At 37.2% G+C, this 22,869-nt stretch overlaps 2 protein-coding genes across 2 annotated transcripts; both read left to right on the top strand.

Moving 5' to 3' along the window:
- Nucleotides 1-7,030: 7,030 nt before the first annotated feature.
- On the top strand, nucleotides 7,031-7,969 carry LOC108695857 (olfactory receptor 5V1). Its single transcript, XM_018224809.1, has one exon. It carries the CDS (start codon nucleotides 7,031-7,033, stop codon nucleotides 7,967-7,969), a length of 939 nt encoding a protein of 312 aa, XP_018080298.1.
- An 8,747-nt stretch (nucleotides 7,970-16,716) lies between these two features.
- On the top strand, nucleotides 16,717-17,655 carry LOC108695855 (olfactory receptor 1020). Its single transcript, XM_018224808.1, has one exon. It carries the CDS (start codon nucleotides 16,717-16,719, stop codon nucleotides 17,653-17,655), a length of 939 nt encoding a protein of 312 aa, XP_018080297.1.
- The last annotated feature ends 5,214 nt before the right edge of the window (nucleotides 17,656-22,869 follow it).

Below are 22,869 nucleotides of genomic sequence, written 5' to 3'. Positions count from 1 at the left end.
GACTTTAAGGGGTGGAGACACAGCTTTTGGGAAATTACTAGGCCAGAAATATAAAGGGCCAGTAACATAAAAAAGAAACTTTCTTCACAATGTAAACTGCTGTTCTTAAAAGGGTAATATTAATTCAGAGATATTGATAATATATATAATTTTTTTTAATTCTCATTGAAAGAATCAGGGAGTAATGCTTGTAACTGAATTGTAGTGCTAAGATCATGGAGCTGCATGTTTTGTAAATGTTATGATCCGTGGTACTTGAAGGGTTACAGATTAAATGAAAACAATGTTTTGGGCCAGGGTATTATGAAAGAACTTGCTCTCTTGCAATAGACAGAAGTTTTTTTTAATGAAACCGTTCAGCAATGGCTTTTCAGTGCATGAGATACCAATAATAATATCAAAGCCCCACTGCTGTATCACAAGTTTTTGGAAAGGTATGTTTGTTACAGGGTCACTCATGACTAGTGATTGCCTGCCACTAAATGTTCACATGTAAAGCCTTTGCTGCCAGAAGAATCCACTTCCACAATAAATGCCATGAACACTATTATTGTTATAGCAGGAGAACAGCTTATAGTTCAGACCGGAGTTCTGGTTGCTGACAAGGATATTAATCACACAATGCTTGCTACACACACACCATGGTGTTCTCCATTCTAAAGCCTCCAGAGCCCTTGTCCTCCAGGGCCTCCTTTTGCTAAGGAACTCTTACCCCTGATTCTCTGCTGCAACCTCACATACAATACTCAAGCTTCTTCCGTAGGATCTCCGATACCTACACCTGAACGCTCAATTCCCTAACTCTGGTGCACAGTCACCTCAGCCTTTAGCCGAAACTATTACTCCTTGTTGGGACAACAGGCTGTCCGTACTCGCTAGCCCTCTCTAACTTTCACTCCTAAAGTGAACTCACTTGCCACTACTGTATATTAGCTAGCCCTAATGGTGCCAACCTTCATAAGAGTCTGGCCACTTTGGTCTGATGTTACAAGCCAAAAGAGAAAGTGCCCCAGCAAGGCACTGTTGTATATAGGCCCTCAGATAAGGTAAGCATCTGTTATGGCTCACTTTAGAGTAAGAGCTTAGGGGTAGTTAGCAGAGCACTACAAAAAAAGTCAATATAAGTACTACCAAAATAAATACAATTTCAAAAGTTGAAAGAAAGTCAGAGGGTGCATGCACATGCATTTTGTGCCTGTCGGGGCACTTACTCATAGGCTGGGGCCTATGAGTAAGTGTCCCAACAGGCACAAAATGCGTTAGGCCTTTTCCTAATATGTCCCAATAAATATTTAGTATTTTTTTATTTGTTGTCTTACTTTTTGGAGGAACTCATATTTATGGTTGTGTAGTTAGCAGAGCAGCCAGAGGCAGAAGGATTATTGTCATAGTGATTCAAGCTGTCTGGCTCAGGAAAAGAGAGATTCCTGGAGGAGCATCACAGTAAGGCCCTTGTACTCTGGTTACTGGAAACTTATCTAGTGAGTGCTAACGAGACTGTTTTGAGAAACAGCAAATAAACAGTTAACTGTTGTTTTAAAGAACCACTGGAATGAAAGTTATTCATTTCTTTACCTATCCTACAGTAAGGGCCTACCTGAGTGATAGAGTCCTGTGTAATGCACTGTTTTCTGTGTTAGTAAATGAGCCCCAGGATGCATGATAAAAATTCAGTACTCATTTCATGTCCAAGTTGCATAGTCTCCAGCTGTTGCAGAACTTCTAGAGGAGGGCTTGTTTATGCAATTTATTGTTTTTTTCTCATTTCCTGTGTCTGAGAGATATTGCTTTGCTAAAACATGGGAAATCTGTGCCAATTTTTAACTTGGGAATCCGTTTTTCTCGACTAGAATGAAGACACAATTCCTGGTTGGAAAATCACTTGAATTGAATCAAAAATACCTGCTAAGAAAAAAAAGTATTAGCCAGATGAACATAAAGTTATGGAATTGAAAAAACAAGATGAACATCTTAAGAAGTGAAGTTATTTTTCTGCCTTTTTCACACAACCTTTATTTTGGATTTTACATGAAAGTGGCGACTTAAAGGAGAACTCCACACAAACATAACTTAAGATTTTTGAAAAGTAAACACAATTTCAAGCAACTTTGCAAATACAGTGCATCAATTAAAAAATATGCAAACTTTTCATGATTTTAATGGTTTGGAAGAGTCTCCTAATCATAGCCCCTTGCTCTCCTTCTGATCTGTCTGACTACTTTGCTGAGCTGGCTGACTACTGTTACTTTGTATCAACAGCCAGCTGTCCTTAGTCTGCATCCTCCAAACCACATAATTCCCTGCACACATGATTTCAATAAGGAACAGAACATCATAGTGCAATGCATTGTGGGTTAAGTTAGTTCCTGCATGCTGTCTGTGAGCTGTAGAGAAGTTGTTACAATTTGTAACATCAGTGTTTTAGTCCCTCCTTCCCTGCCAGGATTTTAAATGATTCTCTCCCAGTAGACAGCACTCCAGTTTCAATAAAACTGTCTTTATTGTATGTGGGACAGCAGCATGAAAATACAACGTTTCGAGTGGCACTCCACTCTTTGTCAAGCAAGAAAAACTTTTTTATCCAGGGACACTAGTGCCATGAGGTGCTCTTCAAGTTACCAGGTGCTGCAACAAGCTTCTCTTGGTAACTTCATAATCTGAATTTTAGCTCTTGTAGTGCACAGAGTGCTATTAGCTACAGAGAAGTACGAACATTCTCTGGTAACAAACCCAGGCCCCGATTTGCGGCAAGGCCGCAAAGGCCCGGGCCTACGGCGGTATCAATTAAGGGGCGCCATGCTGCCCAGCCGCACAAGCAATACCTGTGATTCCGGAGCACTAGACTTTCGGCGCTAGTGCTCAGGCAAGAAGACAGGATGTGCAAGCGCGCTAGCCTTAGAGAGGGAGGGGGCGACAGAGGATGCCGGCCTCCGGGCACCCTCAGGGCAAATCTGGCCCTGAACAAACTAACATATCTGTAGTAATAAGTCAAATCAACTGGACTTGCTGTATTTTTTCTATTTTGCAAGTCATTTGACTGGCTTTCTCAATTCAGAATGACCTGTACAAAAATCTTTCCATGGTTAAATACCATGGAATATTGCTCCAGTCAGCATAATCTGTCAGTATAACCAACATAGAGTCAGAGACTTCATGAAACCAAGGTGTTGATTGTATTAGCATGGCTGGAGTTATGAGGTGTTATGAAGCAGTCCAGGGAGAGGTGCCAAAACAGCATTGAATGTGGTAGCCAATAGAGTTTGCCGCTATTGTCTGCCACAAACAAATACAGCAAGCCCAGTTGATTTGACTTATTACTATAAACCATGACCTGGATGAATGTGAACCTTCACATTGCAATATATTGCACTTTTGCTTCAGCCTCAGATTCCGATAACATGGAGTCATAGCATGCAGCAGATGTCTGGATTCCACCGTAAAGGGCCACAAAGTCAAGAAGATATAGGGACCCATAGAGTTAACACTCCCCTATGGCTTTAAATGCCTACACTTTCTTGTTCTCTAGTTGCTGGGCAAAAGCCCATGTATCTGCTTTAGCTTATTCGCATAATGTGTACAGTGTATCACTGGCCCAGAGGCTGTTCACAAGTTCCTGTCACACCTCAGTATAGTGCTGGGCAGAGGGTGGAGCTTGGAGGAGGGAGTGGGTGTGTTGGGAGACTGGAGCTTGGGCCCCAGTAAAAGGAAGGCCCCAAGGGTGGTGAGACCCTTGGTGAAGTTGGACCCCATGAATGAGGTGTAGTCAGGACAAGGTAGGTCTCTGTAAAGCACTTTCTAGGAAAGTGAGGCAGATAGAACTAGCTTAGCAAGAGCAGTCTGACTCCAACTAGGAGGGATAGAATAGGTAGCTCTCCTCTCAGGCAACACTGGCCTGTAGTGTAGGGATCACAGCCTAATAGGGCGTTAAGTGAATAAAGTCTGCTGCAGTTTGTTTGTTTCTGGTGTCCAGTTCAAACAGCACAAGTGAGGTGTATTTGCACAACACTATTCCTTCACCCTTTCATGTAGCAAAGGCCCCTTCCGTTAAAGATAGGGCCAAATGTAACTTGTGTGCTGCCTGTTTCCTAGCCGAACAAGGTCTAGCCTAGCCTTGATGGAGTTACACAGATTAACTACAAAAAGTCCAAAAACAACTGCTAAATGATGTGTAAGACAAACCTTTTTCACAGTTGATGCCATATAACATAACATCACTCAGCTAGAACAGGGCCTGACCTCACAGTTACTCCCCACAGTCTGGGAAAGAGTGGTGGGCTTCACATTTGACTTATTACTATAGATATACCATGGCCTGGATAAATGAGAACCTTCACAAACAGCTTACCAGCCATGTATCAGCCACCTTGCTTGCCAACAAATAGAGATCGCTGTGTAATTTAGCTTGTCTGTATAAAACTGTAACCAGATATTTGAAAATCACTTTAATCATTTGTATGCTGTCAACTAGAGCAGAGAGCCTGGTGTGCACAAACAGAATTCTCATTAGAGGATGTTTTAGTATTTATTGGGCTGGAGATCCAGCTGAATTTAAAGGGCATCGTGGACAAATAGTTTGTAAATAGGCAGAATCTGACAGCGCTCTGTAATGTCATTGAAACTTACTTCGCTGTTTGGCTTCTTTCTTCCCACCCTCAGCCATGGACAAAGAGTATGGACACTGCTACAAGCCCAAGTTGATATCAACACACCATGGCTAACCCTCCAGAGCCCAATCCCATTCTCCTTTAAGTTTATTTTGCAGTGTTGCTTTAGGATCTCACCATGATGTCACAGCCTGCGCTACCCCCTTACACTATGTTAAAATATGCATGCGATGTAGTCCTGCAATATCCAGGTAAGCCATGATTGAGAAACAGTATGTACATCCCATTTAAAATACAACAAGAACTTTTTTTAGAATGACAAATCCCTTGTTTTCCAATTAATAAAGCCTATATGCACTCTTGTTTACAGCAGATGAATTCAGCAGGGAATCCTCACAAATGTACTACAGAGCAATTATTTCTCACAGTATACTATATATAGAGACCAAAAATAAAAAAAATAGTAGATACATTTTATGCAATGGAGACGCGTATTATATTTTTGTGTGCATAACTGCATGGTTTTAAGCTGTGCCCTCATTTAATAGATGCTCAGCCATTCTCCAGTTAAGTCAACGTACTAGTGATAAACACACAGGCACTTTACTGTAATGAAGATACGAATAAAGGATATGGTTTCCTCAGGGTGGTTATTGTAAATTATGTACATTATAAAGAATTACATATTCCAAATCTGCAGATTTAAAGGACAAAATAACCAACTATAAAAACTGTAAGTAGAGTCTTTGTGCTGAAGAAGTTACGATTTGTGTTACAATGTTTGCCCCGCAGCCATCGCCTTTTTATTAAATATACAGTAAATATATGATTGATTTTAGTAACATTCCAATAATGTTCTGTGTTATGTAACAATGATATGAAATTAGCAAATCATAATTTAGAGAAACATGACGCAGATTTATACACATTGATGTGTAACAACATGGTTTCAAGATTCAAAAAAATAAATAAATGGCTATAACAAAATTGTGGTAGACATTCTGTAAAAATAAAAATGCCAAAAACAAAACAGAATGGAAAGGTGAGGGGTGGGGGCCAATACATAGTTTCATGTGTTCCATTTAACATTCTGCTGTTATAGGGTAATGGGAGAGTTTCAAACTGTTAATAGTGTAAAAAGACAAAGTGAGAGCAGAGGATAGAGAAAAGGGAAATATAGTGTAATGGAAGGGATATTCTGGTTGCTCTAATTACATTGGTACCACCATTTAGCTACTCAGTGTCTTTTATACAAAATGCAATTTTTTTTATAAAAGATCAAATATGAAGGCCAGGTGTTTTATAAAGTTTTATTAGAAATTTTAAATGCCAAACAAATTATTTAAAAAAAATGAAATATCCTCGTATTCACAAAACATGTGCAACATTAGATTGCATACCCTACACAGCCCCTCTCCGACATCCCAATAAAATCATTATAAAATGACAGAACAAGTAACAAACAGCTGATATATTAGTGTGGCTCTGTTACATGTGCCAAATTCTAAGCACAGTCAGCATCCTAGTAATAAAAAAACAAAAATGGTTAAAAAAAAACACATGCTATAGTTAAGATAGGATAACATTACAGCATTTGCTCATTCTTTATGTGTAATATCACTTACTGTGAACCTGATGAAGGATTATCAGATTGGAAAGTCTTTGTGAAACACACAATAAATATAGGACTTGTGGCCTTTCACATTTTCTTAATGTAATAATGTTTTTAGCACAGTAGAATTTGGGTTTATCTAGAAATTGGAAAAATGGCCTAGAGTGTTATATAAATAAAGACATAAATACATATATAGACAAGGCTTCTTGTGTTTTAAAGTTTGATGATTGGACAGGGACCTCAGGAGGTTATTATTTTACTCCCATACTCCTCAGGAAACCCTGGATCATTTAGAAGAGGGAAGAACAGGTAGACTTTATTTCTACCATTACTTCTCATCTTGCAGGTTGAATCCATCTTCTGCTAACTCACTCCTTCCAGCATTTTCCAACTTCTTGGAGTATACAGTGCCCTACAAGCTTGTGTGATAAAGAGTATAATGCATTTTCTACAATAAATGATTAGGGAATTAAAAATCAGCTGAAAGATTCATATTTAAAGGCACAAGGCATGGGGCCTTTGCTTTGAATAGTCAAGAGGATCTAGACTGGTAACTAGCAAACTCAGTAGAGATTTTAGAACAATATGAGAGGGTTATTGTGATGCAAGTTTTTCTAATATTCTTACTCACACCACCCAACATTTTGACCTGACTAAGATCCATATTGTGCTCCCTGAACTATACTTTCACTAACTGAAAACCTTTTGTTGATTCTTATTGTAGCTAATGATATATATTACAAGCATGTTTAAGTTGTCGCTCATAAAAAAAAAGGCTGTCTTTATTTGATCCTCAGGAATAAGTAACAAAATGAACAACGGAAATGGCACCACAGTAACTGAATTTATTCTTGAGGGACTTTCGGAGATCCCAGAGCTTCAGTTTTTTCTGTTTTGTATTTTTCTTTGCATTTATATAATCACTGTACTTGGAAATGCATCAATTATTCTTATATATAAATTCAGTCCAAACTTGCGCACCCCTATGTATTTTTATCTCAGCAACTTTTCCCTATTGGAAATATGTTACGTCTCAGCAACTGCTCCTAAAATGTTGCAAAACATGGTAACGGGGAGAAAAACAATACCGTTGCATGGCTGCTTTGTTCAAATGTACAGCGTATTGTTTTTGGCTGGCACAGAGTTCTTTGTGCTTGCAGCCATGGCTTATGATCGATATAATGCAATATGCCACCCGCTCTTGTACAGCATCATTATGAATAAAGCACTTTGTATTCAGCTTCTCTGTGGCTCATGGGTTATTGGTGCTGCAAATGCTCTAGTGCATACTCTCCTTGCATACATGCTGCCTTTCTGTTCTAATAAGATTCAACATTTCTTTTGTGATGTCCCACCTTTACTGAAGCTCTCGTGTATAAACACCTGGATCAATGAACTCGGCATGTTTGTCGTTGGTGGTTCTGTTACCGGTGGTTCATTTATATTGACATTAATCTCTTACATAAAGATAATCTTAACTATTCTAAATATCCAATCATCTTCAGGAAGGAAAAAAGCCTTTTCCACTTGCACTTCTCACCTGACGGTAGTGGCTATATTTTACGGCTCAATCTTTTTTATGTATCTAAGACCCAAATCAAGTTATGCTATGCACCATGACAGGCTGGTTGCTGTTATGTATACAATTATTGCCCCTCTGTTAAACCCTTTCATTTATAGTCTCAGAAATAAGGATGTCAAAGTAGCTGTGACAAAAATACTGCAAAGAATGGCAGCTTGGAAATATTAAAGGAAGGTGTGATTTTGTTAATAATTAGGGGATTCAATAAATTCCTATTTAATTTCGAGAGGCGTAAAATAACTTTAGAAACTGTCTCTTTGTCACACAACGGAGGGGAAAGTATCTTTTTTTATACTCCAAAACCACTGGGTCATCATTGTACTGTATAAGTTTTCCAAGTTGCAAAGAAAAGGACACACAACTCAAAACTATGTCCTTAAAGGGCATGTAAAGGCAAAAAAATAAAATCCCATTTTTACTTTCTTTAATGAAAAAGAAACCTATCTCCAATATACTCTAATTAAAAAATGTGTACCGTTTTTATAAGAAACCTGACTGTATGCGGTGAAATTCTCCCTTCATTTACTGCTGTGGATAGGAATTGTCAGATGGTCCCTAACTGCTGAGCAGGGAAACAATCATACTTATGAACAGCAGGGGGAGCCCCCGCCTTACTTCCCAGCCAAGCAGAACTCAAGCACCTTTGTTTATAATGATCCCTAAGCAACCCAGACCACACTGAGCATGTGCACAGTCTTGGTCTTGCAAATATGTTTAACAAAGTTACAAGATGGTGACCCCCTGTAGCCAACTTTGAAAGCATAAATCATTTGTTTGATTAGGCTTGTGGTGCAGTAAGTTCATGTTTATATTTAGTATACAAAATACAGCATTTCTAGCCTTATTCTATTTTAAACTTTACATGTAAGTTCATGTTTATATTTAGTATACAAAATACAGCATTTCTATCCTTATTCTATTTTAAACTCTACATGCCCTTTAATCCCAATGAAACTGCTTTAGGGAGACCATTTCCCAGGTTCAATATTCTTATCGTTAAATTCCCTTTTCTGAAACTGAAACCTCCTTTCAGTCTTTTGGTTGAAAGGTGTAATTTGGTTAAACTAAGGAAACCTTTTGCCATTGTTCATGACAATTAGGCCACTGACTGCTTCTGTCTTATTGGAGTCTATGAGTAAGTGCTGTTTGTTTTTTTAACAAGAGCAAGGATTGTGGTTGCTCCTTTTCATACCAAGAAATGCAAATATTGTAATAAATTAATTTTGCTAAGCTGAATAATCAGTCCCAACATGATTTATGTCTACAGGAATGTGTCTCCATTAACAATGAGCGAAAATTGTGGGGTTGTTCGTATTGTAATGTTTTGAAATCTGAAAACCTTGTTCTGTTTGCTATGCTATATTGAAAAATGTTATATATGTCATGAAAAAAGCAGGTCGATGAAGGAAGCTACTCAATCGTTGCTTTTAAGAAGTGACCACTGCCAACAACCGCTATCTTTTTTTTAATATAAGTGATCCCCTTAACAAAAATACAATTTCAATAAATATGTAAGAGTTATCCTACATTAGAATTCAGATTCTGACCTGAAGGATAGTGTCACACTCGTTCTTTTCCTCCACCGTAGCTCCGGACAGTGACAGAGATTACATATGCCCATCATTACACACACAGAGCGGATTTAGTCCCATAACCACTGTGCTATTTCAATGGTGTAATCCACCCCAAGAACAAAGTGACAGGCAGATGTCTTTGCCATCACTTTCCACAGTTACACAGGCACAATCGTTCAGTTTTGGCTTATTCTCCACCCACTACAGTTGTGACATTAAGCTTAGAATATGGAAGCAATCGTGCTTAATGGTATCTAACATGGTGCAGAATGTTTATCTAAAAGTACTAATGATACATTATAATAATACAATATTATAAAACAATATGATACAATAACGATAAAATAATACTACATGATAAATAATAAACAGGATAAATGGTATGTTTATCTAAATGTAAGTGATAAGAATGCTGAGCTGGTGGGATTTCAGAATTAATTAACATTTTAAGTTCTGTGGATAAAAGGCTTTAAGTGCTGCAGAATGTAGATTCTATATGTTCTGTAGCTCTTCTACGCAGGGAAGTGGCCAAAAAAGCCACTCTGACTCCTTTGTTTCCACATTTTCCCAGCCCCCCCCCTGCATTTTGTTACATTGTTAGCCATTTTATTGCATTTTCAGTTCAGTTTCAGTTCAATTTATTTGGAAAACTAAACTATTAAAATTGAGATTTTGAACGGTGATTACAATAGGCAAGCTAGGGTCTCCATACTGTTAGGGGATCTTTTGGCACATAATACACATACCGGGTGCTTATTTTGCAGCAGCCAGCTATGAAAATTCATAGGAATAATTACATTTAATTTAAATATCTATGTACTCACATAGTTTAGTAATTCTTTGTATACACAATTTAGCGAATCCTTGGTGTTCATATTTAGGATGTTTTATGTTGGTAGGTTACAAAATGTGGGGTATATGATGGAGTAAATTTCAAGCTTCGAGACAATTTTCTGAAATTTAATTAAAAACCAACTTTTCATGGCGGTTTCGCAAATTTATTTGCCGGCACTGAATTACAGGAATTCACCGCAAATACGCGCCTGAGGAATAAATTCGCCCATCACTACTGCACATGTAATGCAGTAAATGTGTTTTTTCAATAGCTGAAGTGACCTCTAGGACAATTTGCACTCAGTTTATTTTGGGATCTTTAAATGCCAAATAGTTTTGTGATTCTATGCATATCTTTGGCATTCATATTTAGGATGTTTTACCTAATGACATGTTTGAGATAAAATGCTGTAAACTGAAGGTTTGAGGTACATTCCATATATTTTATTAAAAACCGCTATCTTTAGGAAACCTTTGCAATACGATTACACATTTTGCATACACCCAAATATGTACTTTCCAAAAATATATGCATTAAAAAATTTTTTTGTGGCTGTACCCCATATAAAGTGCAGTAAATTTGTTAATTTTCCAGTAGCTCAAGTGACCTCCAGGACAATTTGTATGCAGAAACTATATGACATATAGGGCCAGATTCAATTCAGTGATAAAAAGGTTAATGTAAAAAGTAATGGACAAGATTCAATTTGAGATTCAATTCAGAAAAACGTACCTCACGGTTTATCACATGAAAACTCTATTGAAATTTGCAGAACATCGAATTGAATCTTGTCAATGACTTTTCACATGATAAACCCCTTTTTCAGTGAATTGAATCTGGCCCATAGTTTTCTGATCCTTTTCATGCACACCATTAAACTATTTGGTGGACCCCTGACATTCATATTTTGAATGTTTTTTCTTCATAGCTAATGTTATGGGGGAGATAAAAAGTTTAAAATTAAAAGGTTTGATGTGATTTTCCAGAATTTTCACAAGTTTTTATAAAAAACGCTAATTTAAGAAAGTTTGGCATTTAGGAGTAGAAAGATTTATTAACCCATTGAATATAATTTGATAGAAAGTGCACTATCCACAAATGTACAGACATTTCCCTGGGATAAACCTACTGTTACAGGATTTTTTGACTTTAACAACTTAAAGTCAAAAAATCTTTGCTTTTGTAATGTGCAGTCCCATGCCTTCCTGGGATAGTAGGTTAAGTTGCAACCACACCACCGTTACAGCCTAGGGCACTTGCAGCACACACTTTAGAAGTAAATAAACTGTAGGTTTACACAAGACAACTGATGAACTCCTAGCCACACAGGTTTCCCCAATAAGGAACAGAATAAGATCTCCCAGACTGCTGGATCCCAGACTGCTGTCTACCTCCTCTGTGTCAGTGATGCTGTTCCTTTAAAGACTTTACAATCCATGTACTGTTTGATAACACCACAGGGTACCAAACCTTTTGCTGTCCATGTTGGAGCCTCTGACTGTTCAACTAACTACCTTGATCCTTATTCTCACTTCTAGACTGAACTGTTTTCAAACTTTCCTAGTCCTACAAGGCCTGTTTCCACCTCAGGCTCTCCAGCACACCACCCCCTCCAACTAGTCTGGACCAAAAAGAACATGTGGTGGCTTCTTTAAAAGCAATGGAACCGCTGGCCAAATACTTAAGTGACAAGGAAGGGAAACAATCCCCTCTCCGAACTGCAAAACACGACATGTTCTAATCTGTCCAAATACTCCTAAAGGCTGCTCCTACAACTGGATTAAAGATGTTGCATGCTAGTTGCATACCCATTGCTTGGTTTTTAGACTCTGGTTTGCTACCTGCCTTGACCACTGGCCTAGACTTCATGTGTTGCCTGTCATAACTGTTGTTTATCTTAACTAGTGTCCAAAATTACTTAAATATCTATAAGTACTGCTGCAGATAGCCCAGTAAACTCTCAACTGGAATAGAATTTGATTAGTGCATTTCGTTCCTCTCTACTTTCCTCTCTAAGAAATGGTTCCCAAACACCATCAAAATATTTTATACTGATAGTTTTATTTCTTTAAGGCAATTAAAAGTACAAAGTTATAGTTGGCACTATGTAGCTAATTTTTGAAATTAACAAACCACAGATGAGCACTTGTTTATCATGTCTTAACTCTAGCACTTTGGGGACATATTTCCAATTAACCACAATGCAACAACAAAACTAAATGCTATATATACTCAGTATGTCAGCCAGCAATTAGTTTAAAATTAGTAGAGAGCAATACTTTGGCATCCTTTATTTTATGTTTCTGCATTTCGTATTTGTTTTAAAAGATGTCTCTTTTGAAAACATAGAGAACACTTTAAATTGTTCTGTTATCTTTACCTTGTGCTGATTTCAACTTTCTCATTTTCTGAAATATACAGCAAGCATAATATTTACTGATCACCAAGTTTGTTTCTGGGGAAAGTATCTGGAGCATAAGCAATTCATGTTTTATTAACCCAGTCTAATGATTTTACCATCTTCAACTACAAAGCAATATTCTCAAATTGTTGGACCAGTATAACTGGACTTGACAACTGTTACAAACTATATTGCATCTAATAAGACATAAGTAAGCAAATATCATATACCCAAGCTTTGTACAGATGAGCTATGGTACCTAGTTTGTTGAGTTAAACATACGTGGCATGCACCACATGTGGGGGCAGATTTATCAAGGGTCGAATTTAGAGTTTATGGAAGTTTATAAAAACAACTCCCATAAACTAGATTTTCGAGTTAAAATTTCAATTCGGGTGAATGGCATTGACCCGCGAATTTGAATCAAATTCTAATCAAATTTGATTCGAGTTTTTTCTCCCAAAAAAAAAAATTCAGGACATCCCCCATGGGCTAAAACAGCAATTCAGCAGTTTTAAAGTGGCGAATATTCAAAATGATATATTTCGAAATTCAAAATTTTTTTTTTTTAAAAACTTGAATCAAATTTTAACGATTGCCTAGTTGAATTACACTAAAATAAAAATTCTAATTTTTAAATTCAAAATACGAATTCGAATTTTCACTTTGACTCTTGATAAATCTGCCCCTTAATAATCAAAACGTATCACAGAAATTCTATAGAGGCCCATGCATACTCAGTAGAAAAAATCTGCAACCTAAACCCAGTTAACAAAGGTGTTTTAAAAATGTAGTTAATAAAGATGTTTTAATTAAACTTTTACAACAAGGATGCATTTATATTTAAAATTTAGAGTAGTAACTCAACTGGTAACAGGACTGTGGCATGTGGTCCTCCATCAGACCTATCAACTGCTAGAATGTCTGCTTGGAGAGTTAACTCTACAACACAACAAGTAACAAGTTATTTTTTTCAGTTTTTATTATTTATTCAATTTTGCAATTATGATTAATCTGCTGCCATTGGCCCAAAGCACCTGGACCACAATTCTACTTTGGTAGAGACCATTTCTTTATTGCATGCCATTTGTATGCTCATGCTAACCTGCTGAAGGCACTGTCCCAGGCTAAAGGGCCTTCCAAAGAGATCTCTGCACTGGGCCCACTGGCACCCATAAATAAAATCCAGAATATAGTAGAAACAACATGGAGACATGTAGCCTTGAAATAACTAATAGGGGTTTGGTGTCCCACAGGTTTACATATCATTAATTCATACTTTTTTTTAATATGTTTACAAGATGTCATACATCACAAAAAAAGAAATTTCATATAGTACTTGAACTGGACACAAACCTTCAATATAATCTGATAACTCTGATAGCATTTAATACATTTTAAAACAATGGGCTGGTTGTATTTCAGGAGGCTGGGAGAGCATTTTCCTGTACACACATGTGGATAAAAGTTGAAATATTTGGAAATGAGATCAGAGTGATACACAAAGCATAAAGAAATCAGAATAAATAGCTATCAAGGTAAGACAATTTTGTTGTAAGTACCATATACCCCTGCTCTGTTTTATAATGGCAAATTCATTTCAGCAGTTTTAGTTTACAAATGTAGGATGAAAACAACAACATTTTAAAAAACAAAAGTCAGCACAATCCAAATAATGAGAATTAGCATTCCATGCAGTAGGGAGGGGTGTGTGTATGGATGCTGGGTTTTCATTTGGAGGGGTTGAACTTGATGGACTTTTTTTTTCAACCCAATTTAACTATGTAATTATATAAAAGTTATCTAAAGTAATAACGAATACGGAAAGGTAAAAATAATAAAATTAGAAATAAATATTACATACTAGTTAATTTATTAAATTTGGATATTGGTAGTCAGCCTATAAATAAGACAGCAAATGCCATTGTAAACTGTCTTATCTTCTCTGGTTTCCTCCATATCTTTGGTTACTGTAGGTGAATGCTGTAGAAAGGGTATCTATTTATATATTTTTCCTGTAGACACGTTTGTTATCTAGCTGGGATCAGATTGCTGATATTGTACCAAATATGAAAATATGACTTCAGAGCCACTCCATTTCTTCTAGCTAGATTTTTCAAGATGTTAAAATATTTGTTTTAGTTCTTGGATATTTATCCTTTGTAATTGAAAATTCAGATTATATCCTAAGATTTTTTGTAAATAAAGTATTTCAGACAGAAGTACCTGTTTTATATATATCACTGGGCATCTATATTAGGGATGCAAAAAATTCACTATTTTAGGATTCAGCCGAATCCTTTGTGAAAGATTTGGCCAAATACCGAACCAAATCTGAACCCTAACTTGCATATGTAAATTAGAGTAAAAGGCCAAAAAAGTTAAAAATTAAAATTTTGACTTCCTTGTCATGTGATTTTTTGGATTTGGTTCTGCCATACAGGTTGAATTCGGTTGAATCCAAATCCTGCTGAAAAAGGATGGATCTTAGCTGAATCCCAACAAACATCCATCCATGAAATATTAATTTCCATGTTTATGTATAGGCCCCCCCCCATGCACAATCTCCAGCGGCAGTCAAAACACACTGGGCTATTGTACCTTAAGTGGAGGCCTATTTATCAAGTCAGGTCAGATTTTAGTGGTTTTAGAGGTTTTGGAAAACATGACTAAACTCACAAATGTCCTGACATTTAAATAAAAGATCTTAAAAAGTAAAAAGTATGAATGGAAAATTATGCTGAACGATGCGCTAAAAAATGACAAATACCTCAAAAAGTCAGAATTAATTTAAATGAGTCAAATAGGATCAGCGCAGCTCCCATTGACTTCTATAGGACCGCGACCTGATGAAGTTTTTTATTAGAGGTTTTCGTGTTTTGTATGCTTCATAAAATGGGAAAACCAGCAATTTTTAGAGATTTGTGGTAAAATGTGTGTAGTAAATGGTCCCCATAGTCTTAGCCACTTGTCAGCATCATAGACATGGATTCTGAAAACATAACTAAAAAACAGCAATGGCCAACAGCTAGCAATTCCAAAAATATACACTCCTCCTTGCTAAAAAAATACTATGCTGGGTTCGGTAGTGATACAATTAACTTTGAATTATGGGATAAATTGCATTATGGATAAAACATATTAAATTGTACATATACAGGTATGGGATCCGTTATCCAGAAACCCATTATCCAGAAAGTTCTGTATTATGGAAAGGCCATCTACTATAGACCCTATTTTTTCTGAAAATTTCACATTTTTAAAAATGATTTCCTTTTTCTTTGTAATAATAAAACAATACCTTGTACTTGATCCCAACTAAGATATAATTAATCCTTATTGAAAGCAAAACCAGCTTATTTAATGTTTACATGATTTCTAGTAGACTTAAGGTATGGAGATCCAAATTACAGAAATATCCGTTAATTGGAAAACTCTAGGTCCCAAGAATTCTGGATAACACGTCCCATACCTGTATATTGCACTTTTTTAGTTTATGAACTCTTATGCCAGAGAGGTGAATGGGAACAAGAAATAAATAAGTAGTGATGGGCAAATTTGTTCTCTAGGCGCGAATTTGCGGCAAATTTCTGCGGCGGCGAATAAATCTGCGAAATTGCCGCGAAAATTCGCCAGAAAAAAATTCGCTGGCGTCAAAATACTTTTGACGCTTGCGACAATGCAGACGCTGGCGACAATTCTGATGCTGGCACAATTGCTGGCACAGGCTATAATTCTAGGCGCCCATTGAATTTAATGGCGTCAGAATTTTCGCCAGCGTCAGCATTGTCGCCGGCGTCAAAATTCATGGTTCGCTAATTCTTCTCCATTTCGTGAATTTCGTGCAAATTTTCGGCAAAACAGGAGTAATTCGCCCATCACTAGAAATAAGTAATTTGTATGAAAACAAAATAATCTGCATGATAAGCAATTGGTTGTGGTTGATTGTACAGGAACTTGGGATCATGGAACACTGCCTGCAAACCTCTAACCCACAATGGAAGACCTTAAATTAAAACTACTTGAATTATTATGCAAAAATCATAATAATTAAAAAAATATTAATTTTGTTTATTCTTTTTCCTCAACAGAAACGAACAACAAAATGGATAAGGGAAACGGCACCCCAGTAACAGAATTTATTCTTGTGGGTCTATCAGAGATTCCTGAGCTCCAGCAATATCTTTTTTGCATCTTTTTGTGCATCTATATCATCACTGTACTCGGAAATGCCTCCATTATCCTTATATATAAATTCAGTCTCAGCCTGCACACCCCCATGTATTTTTACCTCAGTAACTTTTCCTTTCTTGAAATCTGTTACGTTTCGACAAGCTCTCCGAAAATGCTGCAAAATATGTTAGCTGAGAAAAAAAGAATATCCTTTTATGGCTGTTTTACCCAGATCTACGGCATTGTGCATCTGGCTGGCACAGAGTTCTATGTGCTTGCAGCCATGGCTTATGATCGATACAACGCTATATGCCACCCTCTCTTGTACAGGATCATTATGAATAAAGCTGTCTGTATTAAGCTTCTTGTTGGCTCATGGGTTATTGGTGCCGCCAATGCTCTTGTTCATACGTTACTTACACACACCTTGTCTTTCTGTTCCAATAAAGTGAATCATATTTTCTGTGATGTCCCACCTTTGCTGAAACTTGCATGCACAGACACCTGGATAAATGAAATCGTCATGTATATTATTGGCGGTTCTGTTACTGGCGGTGCGTTTATACTGATAATCATTTCTTACATACAGATCATCTCAACGATTCTGACAATCCATTCAGCAACGGGCAGGAAGAAGGCTTTCTCCACTTGCACTTCTCACTTGACAGTTGTGACGATATTTTATGGCTCCATCTTCTTTATGTACTTAAGGCCAAAATCAAGTTATGCTATGCATCACGATACGGTGGTCGCTATCATGTATACCATCATAGCTCCGCTGCTAAACCCTTTTATATATAGTCTAAGAAACAATGATGTAAAATCTGCTGTGAGAAAATTACTGAATAGAAGGAAATTAGCCTGGAAATAAGGAAAGTACAGGTAGGGGACCTGTTATCCAGAATGCTCAGAACCAGAGGCTTTCCTGACAATGGATCTTTCAATAAATTGGATCTCCATACCTTAAGTCCAATAAAAAGTAATTGAAACATAAATTTAACCCAATAGGACTGTTTTACCTCCAATAAGATTAATTATATCTTACTTGTTATCAAGCACACACTACTGTTCTATTAATACAGTGAAAAAGAAGATTGTTAAAAAAAAAATTTGAATAATTTGATTAGGGATGCACCTGAATCCACTATTTGGGATTCGGCCGAATCCCCGAATCCTTCGTGAAAGATTTGGCCGAATACCGAACCGAATCCAAACCCTAATTTGCATAAGTGGAAAAAATCCTTCTTTTGTGATGAAAAGTCATGCAATTTTCCTCCCCTCCCCTAATTTACATATGCAAATTAGGATTCGGATTCGGTTCAGCCAGGCACAAGGATTTGGCCGGATCCGAATCCTGCTGAAAAAGGCGAATCCTGGCCGAATCCCGAACCGGATCCTGGATTCGGTGCATCCCTAAATTTGATTAAAATGGAGTGTATGGGTGATGGCCTTTCTGGCCTGTAATTAGGAGCTTTCTGGATAACAGGTTTCAGATAACGGATCTCAGATCTGTACCTTTCTATTTGTGTTTTGTGTTTGCTTTAATATCATATTATATGTTGTTTGTGTAGCTTGCATTTCCATATCTGAAAGGCTAAGGCAGCGTCTAAGATTTTGGGTTTCATATGGAGGGGTTGAACTTGTTTTTTCAAGCCGATTTATCTATGTAACTATGTAAACCTATGTGACTGAGTAATCCAATATTGTATTTATTTATGAGCGGTAATGAGTATTGATATATGCAGCAGGTGTATAGGGTATTGTCACATAAACCTATTACTGACTTATTACTCAAAATTTACTAGATGTGCTTTAACATATATTTCACCTTCTGTTTATCGAATGAACAGATACACACAAAATTAAGCCATTTCCAGCTTTCATCATGATGTGACTAGGAAGCTTTAATACTGGCTTCAAGTGGGTAATATATGTTGGTGTCTGCTGAAGCTGTAACTCACTTTAGTACAGTATGTCAACATGAAGTTGAAATTGCAAACTTGGTTCTGGAGGAAATGGGATAAAAAATTATTCTCACATTAACGCCATTCATAAAATGTTCTTGTGGCCATATACAATATACTTCTTGCAGGGAGCTCCAAAGAAAGGCCACCCAGCTTACCCTGAAAAATTAAGAGAACATTTACATATCGATGCTTGGTAAACCTGAAATTACTGCCAGCATGCAAGTGATGGTAGTGCCCCGGTTCCATTAGCAGGTTGTGTCAATAAGTGCCAGACTTGTCTCAATGGAATCCAACTTGAAAGCTGTAATTAAAACTGCACATAATCATGTGCCAAAAGTGATCCCATCATCACTAAAAATGTTTGCCACAACTTGATAAAGGTTCGTTAAAATGTTTGTGTTGCTTGGAAATTAATTAAACATTTACCCCCATATGCATAAGGCACTAAGTTTGCCCAGGAGCAGTAACCCATAGCAACCAATGAGATGTTTGCTTTTAAAGGGGAAGGAAACCTAGTCGGCGCGAACCCCCCACCCCCCCCTCCCGTTTGTTGCCCACCCTCCCTCCCCCCCCTGGCCTACCCGTCCCGCTGGGCAAATGCCCCTAACTTGTTACTTACCCTTCTGCGCAGGTCCAGTCCAGGGAGTTCACCAACGACATCTTCTTCCACGCGATCTTCTTCCTGCTTTGAACGGCGCATGCGCAGTAGGATAATTTTGCCGGTACGATCTACTGCGCATGCGCGTGACTTTTGGTGCATGCGCAGTAGATCCGTACCGGCGAAATGATCCTACTGCGCATGCGCCAAAACGCCGTTCACAGCAGGAAGAAGATCGCGTGGAAGAAGATGTCGTCGGTGAACTCCCTGGACTGGACCTGCGCAGAAGGGTAAGTAACAAGTTAGGGGCATTTGCCCAGCGGGACAGGTAGGCCAGGGGGGAGGAGGGAGGGTGGGCAACAAACGGGAGGGGGGTGGGGGGTTTGCGCTGACTAGGTTTCCTTCCCTTTTAAACAGATGACCAGTAAATTCTACCCTTTGATTAGTTTCTATGGGTTACTGCACCTGGGCAAACTTAGTGACTTTTATTACATAACCACCTTAATTTTTGAAAAGTAGGGTCAAGTCTTTGACTTGAACAATAATACAGCTTTATGGGGTGAATGGAGAGAGCCACAAATGGGAAATAGCAATACACCTATAGATAGGGTCCAGCATCTGCAGGCAGGAGTAGCGAGGTTCCAATAGATGAATTTACGGAAGGAGCGGCATCTACTTTGGAATCCCACAGTTGCATTTGTGATTTGATTCAATACAGAATATCTGCCAGCATATATAATTATATATTTTTCAATTATATTATTTTGCACCAATATATTCACTAATAAGATTATACAACCTTAATATCACTCCCTGCCCAAGTGGAGCTTACAAGTTCCTTACAATTATGTCATAGTAAGGAACTGACCTAGCCACAGACACCTGGAAGATAACGTAACCTGGAAGAAGCTACAAGAAGACTTTTTTTTCTTGGATGTATCTCTATAAACCATCTCAACATGGCTTGATCCAAATGTGGACTTTCTTATAGTTTATCTGCCCTGATTCTGGTTGGGGTCAGTGATTTTTGCTGAAAAATTCATGAATTTCACGTGAAATTCACGAAACAGTGAAAAATTTGCGAAATGCCACAAAATTCAAGAAACACAGCCAACGTCTCATTTTGGACTCCGGCTTCGCAGACGAATTTTTGCTGCAGTTTCGCAAATTTATTCGCCAGCAGCGAAATTCGGGGATTCGCCACAAATCCGCGCCTAACGAATAAATTCGCCCATCACTAGTTGGGGTTACAGTTTGGCTAGCTAGACTTGCTTAACTTTAGATGCATATGGATTATGGATAGTTTACTCTACTTACTGTAGCTCTACTAGGGATTATACATTGCCTTGACTGGTTCTATAAGCTATATGGTTTAGAGTTTGTTTCTAGTATTCCAAGTGATGTATGACTCCAGTTTCATAAGTCCAACTCCACACTCTTATATCCAAAGGGATATTTGAATATTTATGGATATTTCATGCCTTTAAAGCATTCAAATAAATATTTACCAAATCCATCATTTTTGGATTATGTGCCCAAAATGATTGGACACATAACGTATAGGGATAGTACACCTTAGCATTAACTTTTAGGGGCATATTTATCAAGGGTCAAATTTCGAAGTAAAAAATACCGAAGTCAAAGGATTTTTCACATAATTTGGCCATCGAAAGATCACAGTAAAATCGTTCGATTAGAAGGTTCCCATAGGCTAACATAGCACTTCGGCAGGTTTAATTTGGCGAACTATTGAAGTCAAAGTTTTTTTAAAGAGACAATACTTTGATGATCGAATATTCGAATATTCAAACTATTTTACTTCACTCAAATTCGTAGTAAATTTGAAGTCGTAGTAGCCTATTCGATGGTCGAAGTATCCAAAAAAATTACTTTGAATTTCAAATTTTTTTACTTCGAAAATTCCCTCGAATTCACTTCGACCCTGGACAAATCTGCCCCTTAATGTGATATAGAGAGTGATATAGAAGGCATTCTGGCATAGTATTTTTTTTTTTTATACTTTGTGTTTTTGAATTTGTTTTTGTTTTGCATCTTTCAGGTTTGCTGCTTTACCAGCTATTTGTCTGAACAGGCATAATTACCCAACTTGTCATACAACATTTTAGAGGTCAGTATGGCAGTTGAACAGTTGAGGAACTGAATAGAAAGATAAGAATAGAAAAAAATAGAACAATTCTAAAATTGAAGGATCACAGAGATTCTGACTTTTGTTTTCTTGGGTCAGTGACCCTGATAACCCTAATAACCAGATAGCATTGCCAGTTCCAGGGCAGGAAGAAATCAAATAGTAAGGACATTCATTTGAAAACCAAAAACAATAAAAGTTCAGCACCAATGCTAAAGTTGCTTAGAATAGAATCATATATGACATACTAACACTTTATTCAGCTTCAGTGCTGCTGAAACCTCCAGCAAAAAAATTGCTGAGATATAATAAATCATAAACCAAATCAGGTATTTGGTGCATCTCTTCATTAAACCTAAGATAATCCACCATTCTAGAATTAAACAACTGCATACTAAGCAAATTCTTGCTGATCACACATCCACAACATTCAAGGTAACATTACACAGATGTAAACTTGTTTCCCCTTGATAAATATCTCCCACTAGGGACTTTTGTTTGACCACAAAGCAATATAAGCACCAATACAAATCACTTTCCAAACTCCTGTTATCAGAACTATTTTTGCTTCTCTATAAATGCTGTCTTTACAAGCTTGTTATTTTGCACGGTATGTTGCTTGTTGTTTAATCATTTCAGATCTAAAAGATATGAAGAGATAAAACAAAATAAATCTATTGTTTCTACAGACATTCCATTAAATTACTATTGATATCACTTTTATCCTACTTTGTTTTGTACAAGTATGGGAGCTGTTATCCAGAATGTTCCTGGGATTTTCCAGATAATGGATCTTTCTGTAATTTGGCTGTCCATACACTAAGGGGATTATTTATCAAAGTCCGAATTTATCTTAATATTTTCTGCTACAAACTCCGATCAAATCCGCTCAGGTTTTTTATGCTTATTTATTATTAAATTTTCACGAAAATCAGCTTTGCGGGTAAAAATCCGATTTTCATGATATTTTTGGAATTTTCACCCGAAAAATTCGAGCTACTGCACAAAACCCAGTGAAAATCACAAAATCATTGGGACTTCTCCCATTGACTTATATGCAACCTCGACAGGTCTGAGATGCCGGATATTTAGATTCAGACTTTTCCATCCTCAGGGTTTAATAAATTCCGAAAAAAAATTTTTAAAAGTCTGAATTTGTTGTGATTTTTGCATTCAGAATTTAGTAATTAACACCCTAAGTCTACTAGAAAATCATTTAAACATGAAATAAACCCAACTTTTTTTTGCTTTCAATAATGATTAATTATATCTTAGTTTGGATCAAGTACAGTGTATGGTTTTATTATTACAGAGAAAAAGGAATTTTTGGATTATTTGGATAAAATTGAGTCTATGGGAGATGGCCTTTTGATA

This window comes from Xenopus laevis, chromosome 7L, assembly GCF_017654675.1.
Source record: "Xenopus laevis strain J_2021 chromosome 7L, Xenopus_laevis_v10.1, whole genome shotgun sequence".
Taxonomy (NCBI): Eukaryota; Metazoa; Chordata; class Amphibia; order Anura; family Pipidae; genus Xenopus; species Xenopus laevis.
This window is presented reverse-complemented; position numbering and strand designations above follow the sequence as displayed.

What these genes read in the sequence shown, in the direction of transcription:
- LOC108695855 (XM_018224808.1), top strand. Translation starts at nt 16,717, where the DNA reads ATGGATAAGGGAAACGGCACCCCAGTAACAGAATTTATTCTTGTGGGT.
- LOC108695857 (XM_018224809.1), top strand. Translation starts at nt 7,031, where the DNA reads ATGAACAACGGAAATGGCACCACAGTAACTGAATTTATTCTTGAGGGA.